Below are 21269 nucleotides of genomic sequence, written 5' to 3'. Positions count from 1 at the left end.
TGACCAACTACACGTCATAAATAATCTGTCTGTCTAATTACTCAAAATTCAGTGCCCTGCTATTTTAAAACTGAGCAGTAGATATTATTAACGTGTCACAAGACAAATTAGACATTCGTGTGGCCGCGCGGGATTAGCCGAGCGGTCTGGGCGCTGCAGTCCTGGACTGTGCGGCTGATCCCGGCGGAGGTTCGAGTCCTTAGGATAATTTAAGTTGTGTGTAAGCTCAGGGACTGATGACCTTAGCAGCTAAGTCCCATAAGATTTCACACGCATTTGAACATTCGTGTGTTCTTAATTTAATGTGTTTTGCATGCAGATGAGTGAGCTTAACCGCACTCTTACTATCGCCATGCCATCGTGCTTAGCACTGCTTGGTACTTCGTTGGACAGTCATTTGTTACACTGACGGTGACGTACGAAGTGGTTTGTATCACCTTAGTGTGTGAACTGTTCATGTAAATCTAACTTTAAAATGGCCATGTAAATACATCGTAACAGTACAGTACTGAGTACCACGCTACGTTGGAACAATGTTCTTCAAATGGCTCTGAGCACTATGGGGCTTAACTTCTGAGGTCATCAGCCCCCTAGAACTTAGAACTACTTAAACCTAACTAACCTAAAGACATCACACACATCAATGCCCGAGGCAGGATTCGAACCTGCGACCGTAGCGGCCGCGCGGTTCCAGACTGTAGCGCCTAGAACCGCTTAGCCACTCCGGCCGGCAACAATGTTCTTCTTCTTCACTTGAGGGACTAGGCGTCTAACATGTTCCGCGTCAGGGAAGTCACCTTTTTCGTGATATATCTCTCTTTCTTACAGTGACTGAATTCGGTACGACCGAGAAACAGCCAAAATTCTAAATTTCACTTTTATTTACTTGATGACTAGTCTCTGGACCCATTTTCAAATCATGCAGACAGTCAAGATGGTATTTGCAACTTTGGCTTTTTTTCTGTTGCATTGATTAACACACGTTGCTGCCATGCAATTACTCCATCGTACTCGAAGTTCAGTAACTGAATTTTCCGTCGGTGCTTGACACAACTTGATAATAATATTTTAAAAAAAAAGAAGAAAACGCTTCCTAACGTTCTCCAAAATTATATTTGTATGCTCACGAAGCGGCTTTCGGCTTCTCAGGCCGTCTTGAGGTGAGAACTGACTGTTGCAAACACAGATGAACGTAATATGCGACTTACAAAGATATTGTTTAACCCAAAAGATTCAAAAATGGCAGTGTGTTTACATAGAAAAACATTACATTTTTATAAAAAATTGTAAAATTGTGGTAAGGTCTTATGGGACCAAACTGCTTAGGTCATCGGTCCCTAAGCTTACACACTACTTAGTGTAACTTAAACTAACTTACGCTATGGACCACACACACACACACACACACACACACACACACACACCGTATTTACAACTTTCAAGTAACAATGGAAAGCAATTATGTGAAGCCTGATATTGGAAACCTTCCACACTATCACGCATTTATGACTTACGCAGCACCGTTTGGCAACGAAGTTAGCCCACGTTCCTCTCCGCAATACCACTAAAATTGAGCTGTACATTATTGTTGTTTGGCGTGGCTGAGTGGTCAGCGCGCGGGTATGCGATACGAAAGGCCACGGCTTCGAGCACGGATGGTGTACAAAATATTTTATCCCTCTTCATACATGCAACACGTGCTAAGACAATGTTATTCGTGTAAGTGAAGATTTTTCTGCAATATTTGTTGTTACTTACAAGTAAGAGCGTATTTCCTCAGTAATGATTTCGTGATTTCTGCGTGTTTAAAAATCGAAATATGAAACTGCTGTGAGTGAAACAACCGAGAGTGACCTTAATATTTTTTTCTTGTCAGAAATAATTCACCATTCTTTCCGAATATGTAGCGATTTCCGAGTATGGGGATAGACAGGAATGTAAGAACACAACTTAAAATACTGGGAATGTAACTAGGAGCAGTCATCTTCATAATCTTGCTTGTCACATGTATTTATCTGCCATCGAATCGTGAACAACAGCAGACAGAGATGAAAGATCTCCGCCGTAATATTTTTAAGACTGTAGCACAACATACGAAACATTTTCATTCATGAGAAGCATGTTATAAACTTGGACGAACCGCAGGAGCTCTCGAAAAATGCTTTTTTTTTCAATTTTGTTTTTAATACCAAAATCGTTGACGTATCATATAGGTAAGTGGGCTACTTAATCATTTGGATCTGTTGGAGCGAGTTATAACCACATTCTGTTTATCTTCTTATTCGTTGAAACTCTCAGAATCAATTTTTCGGGTGTTTTTGTAGATTTATTAGTACAATGTGGTACTACACACTATTCCTAACTCATTTTCCGAAACGTAAAATCCAAAACACGATGTCAGTGTGAATGAGAATAAAATGACATAATGCGGCATTTACCACAATGTGCAGAATACAGCCAAGCACGCTATCTTTTCGGTACTCGGAACAATAGCGCGCCTGTGTCCTCTGCTAACCGCTTCGTATTCGTGGCGCTGTGCGCGCTGCAGTGCGCACGTGCAGATCTGCGGCCGCTCGCTTTTGATTGGCTCGCGCGACACGAACCGACAACAGCGCTTCGGTTCTCTAGACCCGAACGGTATCGCTGCCGAAATGCATACAGAATAGCGCACGGACACTTAATTCGAGTACTAGACCGTTCGGTGCTCTCGAGTACCGAAACGACCGGCACAATAGCGGCAGATACAGAATAGGCATCCGTCAAAATTTTTTCGCTCGTCAGTTTTTAACCTACCCGCACAAATCACCGCCCGCTGTACCGGACTGTTGCGGCAAGTGCGGTGTCGTTCCGGGAAAGGCCGATTCCAGCACCACAACAGCTGGTCGCCCTCCAGCTCAAAGGCGGCCCGTAGAGCGAGGCGACGGCCGAGTCAGTAGCGTCGCGAGTGAGCGCCGGACGGGGGGCCAATTAATCGCCGCATCTTTATGGCGGCCGACTGGCAGCGAGTGCAGGTAAGGTACGGCGCCGCCTTTATGGCGGCCGGTGTTTACGGCGGCCCGGCCTGGGCCGTGTCCGCGTCTAGCGTTACACCGGCTTATCTGATGCCAGCCGCCGCCGCGCCCCGCAGCGCTACTGCGCCGATGTCGAAAGCCGCCGCCAGTGCTCGCCAGCGGGCCGAGGCTGCGGCCGAGAGCCGCCCAAGTTGTCCGGCAGACGCTGCATGTCGCCAGCCGTGCTGCCGTGCTGCTGCCCTGCACGAGTCGGAGTGGCGGCCGCGGCGGGGCGGCTGTACCCTGACCGCCTGTCGCCTTCGGTTAGTGGGGGCCCTGCACTTCCCGAAAGCTGACAAAAAGTCGCGGGATGGCGATACACTAGACTCTCGCTAATCCGGCCATTCCTGGCACATGTGGGTTTCGGATTAGCGGATGTGCCGGAGTATTCACTGTCTGAAGCATATTTTGTTCATTTATTTTGTTTTTTATTTATTTTGAAAACTTAGGGCATATAGTGCACTGTACTTTATTAAACCGAAGGATACAGTTTTAAAACATAGAGGATATACTGTATTAAATCCAAAAATACATTAGTTTTCAAAGAAAACTTAGTCCTCGAGTCTGCAATATACTGTATATCACGTTTGTGGCCATCCTTCGCAGCTAGCATATAAATACTTCTTTTGTAAATGAAACTGCCTTTTCCTGCTGCTAGTTACTTTATTTATCCCATACGCGCTTCGCCTTCTCCTGCTCTAAGGCATCATCAGTGCGATCTATAACGATACTGCTCTGTTAGTTTTAGATTAGTAAACATTTCACTTTGCGATTTTTTTTGTAAAAAAAAGTAATTACTTACGATTTGCTGATCTGCGTTTCCTCACATCTGGTCTGGAGGTCGCAATACCACTTTTATCACTGCCAATAATCACATCCTTGTATTCTCGCTTTCCACACACTGTTCACCATGTTTCTCACTCTTCTTTGTGGTGGACTATTGTTCCTTTGTTACTCGATACAACTATTTCGTCGTACACTGTTTTTCACAACGTAAATATTGCGACTCCATCACGTCTTTCATCTTCTTTTGTATGTTTACCTATTTGTTGCCAACCTAACGAAATATATCTTCGAGACTAACTTATATACACTCCTGGAAATGGAAAAAAGAACACATTGACACCGGTGTGTCAGACCCACCATACTTGCTCCGGACACTGCGAGAGGGCTGTACAAGCAATGATCACACGCACGACACAGCGGACACACCAGGAACCGCGGTGTTGGCCGTCGAATGGCGCTAGCTGCGCAGCATTTGTGCACCGCCGCCGTCAGTGTCAGCCAGTTTGCCGTGGCATACGGAGCTCCATCGCAGTCTTTAACACTGGTAGCATGCCGCGACAGCGTGGACGTGAACCGTATGTGCAGTTGACGGACTTTGAGCGAGGGCGTATAGTGGGCATGCGGGAGGCCGGGTGGACGTACCGCCGAATTGCTCAACACGTGGGACGTGAGGTCTCCACAGTACATCGATGTTGTCGCCAGTGGTCGGCGGAAGGTGCACGTGCCCCTCGACCTGGGACCGGACCGCAGCGACGCACGGATGCACGCCAAGACCGTAGGATCCTACGCAATGCCGTAGGGGACCGCACCGCCACTTCCCAGCAAATTAGGGACACTGTTGCTCCTGGGGTATCGGCGAGGACCATTCGCAACCGTCTCCATGAAGCTGGGCTACGGTCCCGCACACCGTTAGGCCGTCTTCCGCTCACGCCCCAACATCGTGCAGCCCGCCTCCAGTGGTGTCGCGACAGGCGTGAATGGAGGGACGAATGGAGACGTGTCGTCTTCAGCGATGAGAGTCGCTTCTGCCTTGGTGCCAATGATGGTCGTATGCGTGTTTGGCGCCGTGCGGGTGAGCGCCACAATCAGGACTGCATACGACCGAGGCACACAGGGCCAACACCCGGCATCATGGTGTGGGGAGCGATCTCCTACACTGGCCGTACACCACTGGTGATCGTCGAGGGGACACTGAATAGTGCACGGTACATCCAAACCGTCATCGAACCCATCGTTCTACCATTCCTAGACCGGCAAGGGAACTTGCTGTTCCAACAGGACAATGCACGTCCGCATGTATCCCGTGCCACCCAACGTGCTCTAGAAGGTGTAAGGCAACTACCCTGGCCAGCAAGATCTCCGGATCTGTCCCCCATTGAGCATGTTTGGGACTGGATGAAGCGTCGTCTCACGCGGTCTGCACGTCCAGCACGAACGCTGGTCCAACTGAGGCGCCAGGTGGAAATGGCATGGCAAGCCGTTCCACAGGACTACATCCAGCATCTCTACGATCGTCTCCATGGGAGAATAGCAGCCTGCATTGCTGCGAAAGGTGGATATACACTGTACTAGTGCCGACATTGTGCATGCTCTGTTGCCTGTGTCTATGTGCCTGTGGTTCTGTCAGTGTGATCATGTGATGTATCTGACCCCAGGAATGTGTCAATAAAGTTTCCCCTTCCTGGGACAATGAATTCACGGTGTTCTTATTTCAATTTCCAGGAGTATATATATATATATATATATATATATATATATATATATAGAGAGAGAGAGAGAGAGAGAGAGAGAGAGAGAGAGAGAGAGAGAGAGTGAGAGAGAGAGAGAGGAGGGGGGGGGCGGGGGACGGGCGAGAGTCGTCAGTTGTAATTTCTCTGCTGTTTTTGGTAGATAGTTGCAATTTCGATGATGCAGCTTGCAGGTGAACTGAGTCAAAACAAATATTGTTCATCACATCCTTTATGCGACGCCCAGTGTGGTCGGAAAGCGTGGATTTCTTTCCCATTGCAAAGAGAGTCGTTTTTAGAGCGGCATTTTACGTACGCAATCGATAGAGCTGTACCACATTAGTGGAGCGCGACATTTGTTGTGTCGATATGCATTAACACGGACATTAAAACGCGAAGCGTAAGCACTATTCCAGCAGCGACTTGCCAGCGCTGCTGCTGCAAGGCTGCTGTTGGAATACTGGCCACTGCGGGTTCTACTGCTGTTAATACATATCGATAGGACGAATATCGCACTAGACTAACTTTGGATGGCTCTATGGAATGGGCACGTAAAATTGCACTTTAAAAACGTTTTGTTCGTAACGGGAAACAAACCGACACTGGGTGTCGCATAGGAGACATGATGAGCATTGATTCTTTGGGCCGGCTCTTGCTACATGCAGCATAAACAAAACGGCGAACACCTGCCAAAACATTAGAGAAATTGCGCCTGCCGTTACTTAGTTACAGTAAACAGCCAACGGCATTGCCAAGTTGGAGGCACTGCTTCTCACCCCATCACATACGTTTAAGTCAATGTGGGGCCCAGTTAGTGGTAGGGCGCGTGAACGCCCGGGAAGACCTGGAGCCGTGGGCTGTCCGGACACGCGAACCGCGCAAGCAGCGGCCCCTTCACAGTCCCATACATACCCTTCAAACATACCACGTTATTATCATTATTGTTGTTATTTTATCGATGTTGCAGCTTGTGAACTCCGTGCCAGCTAATGATAGTTTGTGAATGAAACAGCCAGCTATAAATACTGTTTAAATGTTATATGTTAGTGCCATAACCGGTTTTGAGCTACCATGCCCAACTTCAGATCACTAGTATTTTCAGTTGTTTCATTAATAAAAATGCGCTAAAGTACTTCCATTTATTTGTATGTGATGGAAATTTGTTGTGTTCACTTACATACGTTCCTGTAGATGGCAATTTGTTTTGTTACGGTGCATGTGCTTTTCTAGGTCGATGTATATGCTGTTGAATTGAGTGTACACGTATGTCTAACTTATATTGTGCAATGAGCTGACTTTAAAGTATTTGGTCAAAATTTCCACTGGCAGTGAGGATAAAAGGAAACATGCTAAAACCTTTTTTCTCTTAATAATAAGTTTGCTCTTTGACTGCAAAAATTTTTCTGCTACTAACGTGTTACATTTTGCACGTACCACATATCATCTTTGCTCTGTTTACATCTTTGGTCAATAAGAAATGAAAGATTTCTTTGTACCTTTCCTTAATGATAATTTTATGTAGTCTATGGGCCCTTTGCTGTTCCTTATCTATATAAACAATTTGGGAAACAATCTGACCAGCCATCGTATGTTGTTTGCAGATGACGCTGTCGTTTATCGACTAGTAAAGTCATCAGATGATAAAAAAAAACTGCAAAACGATTTAGAAAAGATATCTGTAGGGTGTGAAAATTAACAATTGAACTTAAATATCTAAAAGTGTGAGATCATCCACGTGATTGCTAAAAGGAGTCCGTTGAACTTCGGTTACACGATAAATCAGTGTAATCTAAAGGCCGTAAATTCAACTAAATACCTAGGAATTACAATTACGAAGAACTTAAATCGGAAGGAACACATTGAAAATGTTGTGGGGAAAGCTAACGAAAGACGACGTGTTATTGGATTGGCAGGAGACTTGTAAAATGTAACAGATCTACTAAGGAGACTGCGTACACTACTTTTGTCCGTCCTCTCGTAGCATGCTGCTGCGCGGTGTGGGATCCTTACCAGATAGGATTGACGGACTACATCGAAAAAGTTCAAAGAAGGGCAGCACGTTCTGTATTATTGAGAAATATGGGAGAGAGTGTCACTGAAATGATACAGGATTTGGGCTGGACATCATTAAAAGAAAGGCGTTTCTCGTTGCGACGGAATCTTCTCACGAAATTCCAACCTCCAACTTTCTCCTCGAAATGTGAAAATATTTTGTTGACAGCATCTTACATAGGGAGGAACGATCACCACGATGAAATATGGTAAATCAGATCTCGTACGGAAAGATATAGGTGTTCGTTCTTTCCCCGCGCTATGCGAGATTGGAATAATAGGGAATTGTGAAGGTGGTTCGATGAACCCTCTGCTAGGAACTTAAATGTGTTTTGCGGAGTATCCGTGTAGATGTAGATGTAAACAAAAACACCAAGTGTGCTGCACGTGTGTGATTCTGAAGACTGAGAATAAGAATATTATAAAGTGTGCCACAGTAAGTTCTTTACAATTTGTGTGCTGTATGGAATTAGGAGGCATAAACAGCTACCTAGAAAACCACACGGACCACAAAAAAACAAATCGCCGTGAAGTGGAACTTGGGCAAATGAGCACATCAAATTTCCATCATATATAAATGCAAGCACTTTATAATAAACGTATTAGTGAAACAACTTACGAAGTGTCACAAAATATTCAGATTTTCTTGTCTAGTGTGCGAGTGGACAACATGCTGTTGGCCGAAACATTTGTTTAATTGAAAATATTAGCCATCTGAAGATGGACGTGGTAGCCCGAAAACGGCACCAAAAAAAAAAAACATTTAAAAATGATTTGTGGCTGATTGCGCCGTTCACCAAATACTATTATTATTGTTTGTATTATTATCGGTGTAATGAATGTGGAGTAAGTGTCGGTGGCGGTGGGCGTGCCCGCAGGCGAGAACGGCCACATCGAGTACAGCATCAGCGCGGGCGACGCGGCCGGCGACTTCGCCATCACGGCCAACGGCACGCTGGTGACGGCGCGCGCGCTGGACCGCGAGGCGCGGCCGCTGTACAACCTGCTGGTGACGGCGCGCGACCGCGGCCAGCCGCCGCTCTCCTCCACCGTGCAGGTGAGTCAGCTCGATTTAAATACCAGCTGTGGCGGCGGTAGCGCTAACTAACTACCTTCTACACTGAAGAGCCGAAGAAACTGGTACACCTGCACTGCGCCGTACAGGGTCCCCGTGAGTGTGCAGAAGTGTCGCGACGCGACCTGGCTCGGACTCGACTAATGTCGAAGTAGTGCTGGAGGGAACTGACACCGTAAATCCTGCAGGGCTCTCCGTAAATCCGTAGGAGTTCGAGGGAGTGGAAATCTCTTCTGAATAGCTCGTTGCAAGGCATCCCAGATGTGCTCAATAATGTTCGTGTGTCGGGACTTTAGTGGCCAGCGGATGTGTTTAAACTCATAAGAGTGTTCCTGGAGCAATTCTGGGCATGTAGGATGTCGCATTGTCGTGCTTCGATTGCCCGAGTGCACTGTGGACAGGAATGAATGCAGGTGATCAGACATAATTCTTACGTACAAGTACGTGTCACCTGCCAGAGCCGTATCTAGACGTATCCTGACTCCCGTATCACTCCAAATGCATACGCCCCACACCTTTACAGAGCCTTCACTAGCTCGAACAGTCGCCTGCCGATATGCAGGGTTCGTCGGTCCGCGAGGCTGTCTCCATACCGGTACACGGCCACCCTCTCGATACAATTTGAAACGAGACTCGTCCGATCGGGCAACACGTTTCAGTCATCGACAGGCCAGTGTCGCTCAGGAGAGGCGTTAAGCTTTGTGTCGGTCGCGATGTTACCGAGGGTTTACGAATGGACCTTCGGCTCCGAAAGCCCGTGTCGTTGATGTCTCGTTTAATGGCGCGTACGCTGACATTGGTCGATGGCCCAGCATCGAAACCTGCAGCAATTTACGAAAGGGTTGCACTTCAGTCACGTTGGACGACTCCCTTCAACTGTCGTTCGTCCCGCTCTTGCAGGATCTTTCACCGGCCGCAGCGATGTCGGAGGTTTAATGCTCTGCCGGACTGCTGATATTCACGGGACACTAGTGAAATGGTCGTACGGGAAAATCACCACTTCATCGCTACCTCGAAGACGCCGTGTCCCATCGCTCGTGCGCCGACTACAACACCACGTTCAAACTCACTTAAATCTTGATAACCTGCCATTGAAGCAGCAGTAACTGGCCTAACAACGGCGCCAGACACTTGTCTCGTGTAGCCGTCGTCGGCAGCAGCGGGTATTCTGCCTGTTCACGTATCACTGTCTTTTAATACGCACGCCTATATCATTTTCAGTGGGGGTTAAGTGTATATTGCACCTGGTGAGTTCACCTTAGTCGAGTGTCCCTTTAAAGTGACGAAGACGCCATAGTCAACACCTCACTGAGTTTAGACGAGGTCCAGGAACAATACTGCAGATAGACTTGGCAGGAATGTAGGAACTGTACGCGACTGCCGGCAGCGCTGGTCACGAGAACTTCAGTCAGTCGCTCCGGATGGCCCGTGGCAAGACCGTCGTGCTCGTGGGAGGGCACGGTGGAGCTGTCTCGTGTTTTCCATTAAAAGCTGGTTGTGCCTCGGTGCCGACGACGACCGTGTGTCTGCGTGCCGGACACACAGGACCTGCCCCTGGGCCGCGCGGTCAGAGCCGCCTTGCCACGGTTTGCGCGCCTCCTCCCGTCCGAGGTTCGAGTCCTCCCTCGGGCATGGCTCTGTGTGTTGTCCTTAGCGTAAGTTAGTTCAAGTCAGATTAAGCAGTAGTGTGTAATCCTAGGGACCGATGACCTCAGCAGTTTGGTCCCGTAGCACCTTACCACAAAACCTACCCCTGGAGCTGTGGTCTGGAGTGCGATTTCTTACGACGGCAGGAGCAGTCTCATGTCATCCCACGGAACACGGCTACAATTTTGTACGTCAGTCTGATTCGACCTGTTGTGCTGCCGTTCGTGAACAGCATTCCAGAGTGTACTTTCCAACAGGATAACGCGACCCACATACCGCTGTTGTAACCCAACATCCTATACAGACTGTCGAAATGTTGCCGTGGCCTGCTCGTTCACAAATCCAGTGGACATGGAACCAAATCGGACGGCAGCTCCATTGTCTCCACTCACAGCGTTATAACCGTCCCTGTGTTGACCGACCGAGTGCAACAGGCATCCGGGACCCGTAAAAAACAATGCACACACTTTTCCTAGCTTGCATTCAACAATCTGTTATTAATGAACCAGCATTCCACATTTGCAATGGCTTATCTCGCGCTTACGTTAACCATTATCTAACAACGTTAATCACTTAAATGCGGTACCTAGACAAAAGTATCCCTAAAATTCCAGTACTGTACTTTAATAATTTTTTGTGTTGCGATTTTTTTTCGTCAGTGTATCTACTATATCGATATTTTAGAGTGGAAAAACTAGTCGATCCACGTAATAAACTTCGGTAATTGGCGTTCTTCCTTTTACAATAACCACCGCGATGACGCCATGTCAGAGCACTGCTATCCAGACGGGCTCTCGTACACGTCGTAACTCTTCGTGGCGCCGAATAGGGTGGCGCCGCTACGTCCGGGCGTAGCTGCCGCCAGACGGATCCCGGTGTCTCTGCATCACAGCCTGAACCTGCACCACTCGTTAGTGCAGTTCACTCCCCTTCCAGTTCATTGTTCCACTCACGCTCCTCTGTTTTGTCAAACAGATCGTCATAAAACGAGAAAGAGAACCAGAATAGGAAGTTGCAAAACGAGTTAAGAGTCGGTGGGAATTCTTACCCTGCTCAAAAAGCCAACAATAGGAAACCAACAAAACAGTTGTGAAAAATCAAATTCGTGTCCATGTCTGCTACAGTTTTCGACCAGATTTTAGTCAAAAAATATCATTACTGAATTCATCTCTTGGTATCCCTTTACAACTTTTGCCCACCACACTTCCCTCCAATGCCAAATCGGTGATTCCCTCATGCCTCGGAATGTATCCTATCACCCCATCCCTTACTTAGTCACATTGTGTCACAATCTTCTTTCAAAAGCCTCTTTTTCTGCTTGTCTCGGCTGTTTATCGTCCACATCTCACGTCCATAATAGGCTACTCTCCAGACTAATACCTCCAGAAGAGACTTTTTAATACTCTTCCTCAGAAACGCTAGTCCACAATTTATATCCTCTCTACTTCGGCTACCGTCGGTTATTTTGCTCCCCAATAGCAAAACTCATCCACTACATTTAGTGTCCCGTTTCGTAATCTTAATTGCCTCAGCATCACTTCGTTTCGTTCTACTACAGTTTATAATCCTTGTTCAACTATTGTCGATTTTCATCTTACATCCTCCTTTCAAGAGACTGTCCATTGCATTCAGCAGATCTTCCAAGTCCTTTGCTGTCTCTGGCAAAATTACAATGTCAACGACAAACCTCAAAGTTTTTATTTCTTCCCTGGACTACTCCAAATTTTCTTTGGGTTCCTTTACTGCTTGTTCAAAGCACGGATGAAAAAACATCGAGGATAGGCTACAACACTGTCTCACTCCCTTCTATACCACTGCTTCCCTATCGTGCCCCCCCGACACTTATAACTGCCGTACGGTTTCTATATAATTTGTAAATACCTTTCCGCTCCCTCTATTTTAGCTCTGGTGGTATCATGGGAATTTCAAAGAGTATTCCAGTCAACATTCTCAAAAACTTTCTCTAAGTCTACAAATGCTATAAATGTAGGCTTGCTTTGCTTAACCTTTCTTATACAAGAGGTCACACTGCGTGTTCCTACATTTCTCCGGAACCCAAACTGATCTTCCTCGAGGTCGGCTTCTACCAGCTTTCCATTCTTCTGTAAATAATTAGTGTTAGTGCTTTGCAACCGTGACTTATCAGCACCTGTCAGCATCTTGTTTTCTTTGGAGCCAGAATTATTACATTGTTCTTGAAGTCTGAGAGCATTTCGCCTGTCTCCTATACTTTGCATAGCAGGTGTAGTAGTTTTGTGGCGGCTGGCTCTCCCAAGGATGTCACCAGTTCCGAGCAGGTCTTCCGACTTATACAACCTCCTTTCATGATTCTTAAACCAATCGTTAGTGATCATTAAATTGTACTCTGTGAATCACTGCGTCAGGTGGCTTCCTCTTCCGTTATTTATTCCCAATCCACGTTCTCCTTCAATTTTTCTTTCTCGTCCTTTTCCTGCTATAGAATTATCTACATTTATCTACGATTTCGATGCATTTTCCCTATATTTCGGGTTTTCAAAATTCTACTTTACGTACATTTTTACTGAGTGGTGGATGCAAGTAATCAGTATATTTTTACGCATCCTGGCGGGTGAACATAACGAAATGCAAATCTACTAAGTAATTCTGGTATTTATTGATGTATGAGGCATAATAAACAAGATTATATACTTTTTAAATTCATAAAACGTGATTATCTCAGAGAAGAACAAAAATAAGAGGGGTTCTGGAATAAGAAACTTTGAAATAGCACTTGACGTGAGGAATTCCACAGTCTATTATGATGGAACAATTTTTAGTATCGTTGAACATTATCAGCAACATTTCCTGGCCGTTGACTCCGCCTCTGTTAGCTGTTACGGAACTGAAACAGTTAGACAACTGAGTGTTTCACAGGAGAACTATCACGAGAAACCTGTCTCATTTCAAATATGGCAACTCAACTGCCAAACTCTTTCCTTCCGTCGGTATTTACACGCTCTCCATAAAGTAAGCTTGAAAGCTGCTATCCTGCTCGACTTCGACGATTGTCAATCACTTATCCCAAGCGTGGTTAGCTGACACACTGTTTAGGAAGACGTGACTTCTGTTCCTATTTCCAAAGCCCGACGAAACTACCATTGAGAAATGATGTAGCTCGCCCGCCAAAATCCTTTTTTGAATTCACTGCCTCAAGCAACATATTTTACTTTTTAATGTAAATCATGAAGTATGTTAATGTTGATGATTCACCAAAGCTTTTTGAATCTCAGTAGAATTCTTTTCTCTCAGAATCTTAATTAAGTTCCGCGTAATTAAACAGTCATAAAAATTTTCTTTATTTATGAACAAAGAAAATGTTATAGCTTTCACTTAAGTAAATTAAACAAACAATTTGCAGAAAAGTACATAAATCCACAATTGCAGACCTCTAGTGAGAAATTTACCTGTGATACACTGTCAGCATTGATATCATCAGACGATTTATCGAAAATTCGGTACACCGCTACTTGTAATTTTGTCCACTGTAATCGCGGCCATACAGGCTCGTGCCGCCTCCCCAACAGTCGCCACCGGACGGAAACTTTGAGGTACTGTTCCACTGGACCATAAAGGTTAGAGCCAGGTCAGCGGTGCTCCAGAAACTCAGAACCAAGATTCCAAAGCAACTAGGTTGTTTTCCCAACTGTCTGACGGAGGGTGGTGTCCGGACGGAGGATGGCGTCTTCCCTAAGCTTCCCCCTCCTGTCACATTAGCTGTCACTGTCGACTGCTGGTCTTTTAGGAGTGTAGTGCGTCGCCAGCGGTCCTTTCACTCCACAAAACACGGCCGTCGCCAACTTCGCTACAGTAGCGCCGCTCTTGAGCTGATTTGCAAAAGGCGAAGCCTGGCGCTGAGCGCGTTACTCAGTGGTCGCCGGTGGCAGGCCGTACCTCGTCAGCACCTGCTGTGTTGCTCAGCAAGTCTTCATCTTTCTCTTCAGAACGCTCTAAATGTGACGTCGGCATTTCCAAACTTTCCTGTTTCGTGTTTCTCTGTCAGTTGTAGTGTCGGTCACAGCACAAAGTTGGCGATAATCTGCAAGTGCTCGACCCTAGTTCTTGAATAATTCGTGTGCTGTATCACCATTTATGGTACGAAGAAGACGAAGAAGCATTCACTCAATTGTCTTAATGTTCCTTTCCGTTTACAAAGTAGATGGCCTACCCGAGCTCTTCGTCACAGTCATATTCACTGAAGCGCCAAAGAAACTGCGACAGGCACGGGTATGGAAACACAATGGCTGTGAAAATTACACTGAACAGCCACAGAAAGTGGTACAGACACGCGTACTCAGATACAGAGATATGTAAACAGGCAGAATACGGCGCTGCGGTCGGCAGTCCGTTTATAAGATACAAGTGCCTGACGCAGTTGTTAGAACGGTTTCTGGTGCTGCAGTGGCAGACTATCGAGATTTAAGAGAGCCCGAACGTGGCTGCTGCGCGAGCGACGGAACACGGCGTCTGCGAGGTGGCGATGAAGTGGCGACTTTCCCGTACGACCATTTCACAAGTGTACCGTGAATATCAGGAATCGGGTAAAACATCAAATTTCCGACGTCACAGTGGCCGGAAAAAGATCCTGCAAGAACGGGAACAACGACGAATGGAGAGAATCGTCGAACGTGACAGAAGTGCAACCCCTCAGCAAATTGCTGCAGATTTCAATGCTGCGCCATCAACAAGTGTCAGCGTGCGAACCATTCAACGAAACATCATCGATATGGGCTTTCGGAGCCGAAGGCCCACTCGTGTACCATTGATGACTGCACGATACAAAGCTCTACGCCTCGCCTCGGTCCGTCAACACCGACGTTGGAATGTTGATGGCTGGAAACCTGTTGCCTGGTCGGACGAGTCTCCCTTCAGATTGTATCGAGCGGATGGACGTGTACGGATATGGAGACAACTTCATGAATCTATGGACACTGCATGTCACCAGAAGACTGCTCAAGGTGGTGGAAGCTCTACAGCGGTGTGGGGCGTGTGCAGCTGGAGTGGTATGGGCTCCCTCATACATCCAGATACGTCTCTTGACAGGTGACACGTACGATCACCTGCATCCTTTCGTGTCCATTGTGCATTCCGATGGACTTGGGCAATTCCAGCCGAACATCGCGACACCCCACACGTCCAGAACTGCTACAGAGTGTCTCCAGGAACACGCTCTGAGTTTAAACGCTTCGACTGGCCACCAAGCTGCTAAGACATGAACATTATTGAGGATATCCGGGGTGCTTGCAACATGCCGTTCAGCAGAGATATCCATCGCCTCGTACTCTTACGGATTTATGGACAGTCCTGCAAGATCCATAGAGTCACATCCTTCCACCACTACTTGAGACATTAGGCGAGTCTACGCCACGTCGCGATGCGGAACTTGTGCGTGTTGACGGTGGCCGTACACATATTAGGGAGGTGTACCAGTCAGTTTCTGTGGCTCTTCAGTGCACCAAAATATTGATAACACAGGTTATTTTGAAGGATAATTTAAAGCGACCCTTTACCCCTCTTCCCTCCTCCCTCGCCGTATGTTGAGAATCTCTGCTTTAGACTCCTCAATGGTCCCAGGACAGGCCGGTATGTTTGCCCCCGATACGTCGGTTTATTGTAGCACAGTAAACAAAGATGGTGGTCTTGGGAAACGGTGGTTCCCCTGTAGGAATGAAGTGGATTTCGCGAGCACTGACCGTCTGAAAGTGAGATCGTTGTTTCGACAATTTGGTGCTTTCGCGGCTGGACCACTGCGACGTGCTTGCCAAACAGCAGAATTGCCGTACGGCTCGTACGAAGACCTGCTGCCAAACAGGGGTCATTTCCAGAAACGGGAAGAACATCCGGAATTGTGTCTGGACAGCCAAACTTTGCGTCGAATGTTTGAAGTTGTCAGACATTGCTCGTAGGTCACGCTGTCTGTACAGCGCAACAAGCAGGGGGTCACGTCTTTAGAAAACTGAATGCAGATCAGCGCTCGGTGCTAAGACCGGCAACTGGCACGAAGCACGAGTAAGTGGGGCGCGGTACTGGTGGCCTGTGGAGAAGACTCTCGCCCCAGGGCTGGGGTCGGCCACAGCGGCCGGCCTGTGCCGAGGCGCCAGACGTGGAGCGACGGCCAGCACGGAGGGCGTTACGCACGAACGAGGTCGTTTAGAGAGGCCCCACGGCGTCAGTTGCGGATGACTGTTCGTCAGGACGGAACTCTTTTCGAACGGAAGATGTGGAGAAAATCCACGGAAGAGTCGATCGATTCGTTAAGTCGTCATCCAGTTGGTCGGCGCTCATTTCACAAATACTCAGCCAAGTTGAGGAGAGAGAAACGGCGCCACAGCTCGACGCTGCCACCTGTATGCGGAGCAGCTGCCTGCCCGCCCCCTCGTCGTGTGACACAGAACTGCCTCCGAGCAACCCCGGGTGTCCTGCCTCCCGCAGCAGAGCGGCAGGAGACAAAACGTCCACTGACAATGGTCACGAAGGCGTTTCTGAAGAAGAGAACTTTGTTAATGTCCAATATATATTTAAATGTTTGGAAGTCTTTTCTGAAATTATTTGTGTGGAGTGTAGCCATGTACGGACATGAAACGTGAAGGACAAACAATTTAGAGCGGAAGAGAATAGAAGATTTTGAAATGTGGTGCTACAGAAAAATTCTGAAGATTGTATGGGTAGATCACGTAACTAATGACTATTATTGAACAGAACTGAGGAGAAAAGAAATTTGTGACACAGCCTTACTAGAAAAATGGATCGGCTGATAGGACACATTCTGAGGCATCATGGGATCTCCAGTTTAGTACTGGAGGGAAGTGTGTGTGTGGGGGGGGGGGGGGGCAAAACCGTAGAGGGTGACCAAGAGATGGATGCAGTGGGCAGATTCAGAAGGATGTAGGTTGCAGCAGTTCTTCGGAGACGGTTTGCTCAGAACAGAGCAGCACGGAGAGCTGCACTAAGCCAGCCTTTTGACTGAAGACGACGACGACAACAACAACAATGAAGAAAGACGACGTATGGTCAGGGGTTGGGAGTGTGTCAACACGACAAGTAACTCAACTGAAGTGACCCTATGTTCACGTAGCAAGACTTCAACATTTACCAGACGGCACCTGTAGATCGAACAGGTAATGTTATTGCGGTTTCATGTCCTGAAGAACACAAAGGTCCGACCCATGTAATTTCTGCGTGCCTTCCCTTCCCTTCCCTTAGCTAGCACCCCCACCCCACGTAGCGCGCCCTCGCGGCGTGCAGTGTCGCTGTGGCTGTACTGGCTGTCACGTTTTGGCCCGGCAGAGTATTCACCGAAGCTGCTTGCCTGATAATGCCCCACGATAAGGTTTTTTTCTATAAACCATCCATAGGTCATCTGTGTTTTCTTTTTTTTTTTGTTCTTCTTCACATGGCATATCACTGATTATTCTGCATCCCGATTACTTGAAAATGTCCTCCTACCTTGTAATGTATTTTCCATTTCTCCCGTTTATATAATTTCTTCTCCTGTAGGGGGCAGACAAAAATATGGAAACACCAAAAATACATCGCATCGCCGTACCTAAGACAGTGTAGGAAACCAGTTGGCATCCTAAACAACGTCCAGTCATCTCGGAATGGAAAATACAGGTCCCTTATGAGTTTCGAGGTAATTCATTTATTCATTTCGTAAAGGCCATCTTTGGACCACGTTATTTCAACTGTCTTGCTTTACGTGTTCAGATGTTTGGCTGTGCTCCCGCATTCGTTCTCGGTGTTGCTCCTTCCTCTCCTGGGAGCAAGCATTTCCTGTTTTTAGTTCTGGCTTTTCTTGGAAAACCTACCACACCATGTTTCTCCTTGAATGGGACACGCTCCAAGATGTCACCATGTGTAATCCTCTGTGATTCCCTGTGAACCAGGCCCATTTTGTTTTCTTCGCCTGAAAGTATGTGATCATACGAATGGTGAGTCTTCCAGGGCTCATTCGGGTCATACGTCCACAAAACGTACTCCTTCTTTTCCGGATGGCATCGCTTATCTTCTGCATGTGGAGATACACTTCATGATTTTGACGCCTTCTATGTTCCCCATTCTCTTTGATTGGACCTAAGATCTTTCTCAAAATCTTCCCTTCCTTGGCCTCCAGTTTTTCGATTAGGCATTACTAGGCATTCAGAAGTGTACAAGACCTCCGGACGGATAACACTGCAGTAATGCCTCAACTTTGCATTGAGCGATACTGATCTTTTGTTGTAGATGTTTTTGGTTAAATAGAATGCCATCTCTGATAAGGTGTGGTTATCCATTCTCCGAGATATTTAAACTTTTCAACTCGCTTAATTTTGCCTTGACCTACTACAAGCTCCCTTGGTGGTGAATTTATGGTCGTTATGAACTCGGTTTTCTAAAACGAAATTTGGAGGCCAGTCTTCTGTGCTTGTACGTTAAGCTCATTATCTGTCTCTCAACTGTTTCAATGGAATCAGAAAAAATTGTAAGATCATCTGCAAAAGCGAGACAATCGACTTCAAGATTTTGTTTCTTGCAACACGGCCTGACACCATTTTTAAGTCCTTGGTTTGCCACTCACGGACCACCTTCTCGAGGGCACAGTTGTGTCCTCGGAGTCTTTCGCGACGGCATACACGAATAAAACGTTCTCGGTTTTCCAGCCGCGTCAATTCGAATAAAATTCTCGACCTTTCGATGGCCATCTCCGCCATTGTCGTCAGGAGTTCACTGACTGCCAGGGCTGCTACGGTTTCTCGCTTATTGATCGTGACCGGGCCAAATATCTCACGAAATAAGCGTCAAACGAAAACACTACAAAAAACGAAACTTGTCTAGCTCGAAGGGGGAAACCAGATGGCGCAATGGTTGGCCCGCTAGATGGCGCTGCCATAGGTCAAACGGATATCAACTGCGTTTCCTAAAATAGGAATCCCCATTTTTATTACATATTCGTGTAGTACGTAAAGAAATATGAATGTTTCAGTTGGACCACTTTTTTCGCTTTGTGACAGATGGCGCTGTAATAATCACAAACATATGGTTCACAATTTTAGACGAACAGTTGGTAACAGGTAGGTTTTTTAAATTAGAATACTGAACGTAGGTACGTTTGAACATTTTATTTCGGTTATTCCAATGTGATTCATGTACCTTTGTGAACATATCATTTCTGAGAACGCATGCTGTTACAGCGTGATTACCTGTAAAATACCGCATTAATGCAATAAATGCTCAAAATTATGTGTTGGGATCCTTTGTTAGTACGGGCTGCTCCCGAGGAGCAGCGGGGTTTAGGCCTTTGTGATATTCAGAACAGAGCGAAGGCCCTGTTCGTCAGCTGTCACCCGCACCTGTGGCGACAAAGCCCGGCACGTCTCACTGGAGGCCTTACGACCAGCCTCACTCATATCCCCTGTGGTGATACCGGAGGACATCCCAGCACCTTCTTCCACATTAGCCAATTCTTCCTACACTCACACCGCACTACCACCCACACGCTTGGTGATGACGAGGGCGTTATATGCTACACGTGCAGATGAACAGGACGCCGAATGTGACTGAAAGCAAACGCCCCACTACTAAGTGGCGTGCTGTGTGGCAGGCGGTGAATGCCGCCACCCTTGATGGTGACGCGCAGTCTGCATGGCGCGTGACTGTTAGTGGGGAACAGCTGTGCCAGACCCGCCTACACCGCGTCCACCTCGCCGACTCACCCTTGTGCGCCACATGCCAAGTGACTGACACGGATGAACACCGTTTCGAATACGGGTCGGCAAAGGACGTTTGGTACCTGGTGCGTCAGATATTAGCTTTTCTCACACGCACGTCTTCCAAGAGGATAATTACACGATCACTTCTTTTCCCAGATGGGGTGTCTTTCCCAAGAGCAAACTCCGTGACGTGCATTAGCGGCAACGGTGTTCACTACTTATTCGATAATAGTGAAAAGACGGTACCCGATATATGATATTATCTCAACGAACGACATTGTGCGATAGTCAAGAACCTTAAATACAGATATATTTTTCTGACTTTCTTTGGAGCGCATTCCATAACCCGCCTCTCAGCTGGATTATCCACGACATGAGAACAACCTTCGAATCTATTTCTAGTTTCTTTTTTTCGTGAGACTGGACAAACAACGGAAACAACACAGCGACGAGACGACAGTCATCGAAAAATCCGCAGCGGGCTATAGTATGGAGCATCCTTATGTCGTAACGGGGCGACTTTTATTATTCTGGTTATGTAGCCGCAGAGGAATCGATTATTTTCATTTTGTTGTCTACAAACACTACCTTTAATAAAAAAATAAAAAAGTGGTAGAGCACTTGCCCGCGAAAGGCAATGGTCCGCCGGCCGGAGTGGCCATGCGGTTCTGGGCGCTACAGTCTGGAGTCGAGCGACCGCTACGGTCGCAGGTTCGAATCCTGCCTCGGGCATGGATGTGTGTGATGTCCTTAGGTTAGTTAGGTTTAATTAGTTCTAAGTGCTAGGCGACTGATGACCTCAGAAGTTAAGTCGCATAGTGCTCAGGGCCACTCAGGGCCAGGGCAATGGTCCCGAGTTCGAGTCTCGGTCCGGCACAGAGTTGTAATCTGCCAGGAAGTTTCATATCAGCGCACGCTGCACTGCAGAGTGAAAATCTCATTCTGAATAAAAGACACTGATAATATTGCTCTCAAGCACTTCTTTGAAGATATGTTAAATCGATTACATGAGGATGAACATTTCTTGTACAAAATCATCTTTTCTGACGAGTCGACTTTTCAATTGCGTGGCACGGCTAACACACACAAATGTAGGATTTGGGTCAGTGAAAATCCAAATCGAACATTGCAGCATATTAGTGATAGCCCTAACCTGAACGTTTTTTGTGCATTGAGCAAGAGCAAAGTGTACGTCCCCTTTTTTTCCGGGATAGTCTACCTGGAT

At 46.8% G+C, this 21269-nt stretch overlaps 1 protein-coding gene across 1 annotated transcript in view; it reads left to right on the top strand.

The window, feature by feature from the left end:
* The window catches only part of LOC126092940 (cadherin-related tumor suppressor-like), a 518310-nt gene that overhangs the window by 128299 nt on the left and 368742 nt on the right, over positions 1–21269 (top strand). The window contains exon 5 of the mRNA XM_049908671.1: positions 8494–8672. Within this exon, the coding sequence (XP_049764628.1) occupies positions 8494–8672 (179 nt within the window). The remainder of the gene's footprint in view (positions 1–8493; positions 8673–21269) is intronic.

Source organism: Schistocerca cancellata, chromosome 7 (assembly GCF_023864275.1).
Source record: "Schistocerca cancellata isolate TAMUIC-IGC-003103 chromosome 7, iqSchCanc2.1, whole genome shotgun sequence".
NCBI classification, from domain to species: Eukaryota; Metazoa; Arthropoda; class Insecta; order Orthoptera; family Acrididae; genus Schistocerca; species Schistocerca cancellata.
Note: the sequence above shows the minus strand (reverse complement) of the source record. Positions and strands in the feature narration are given on the sequence as shown.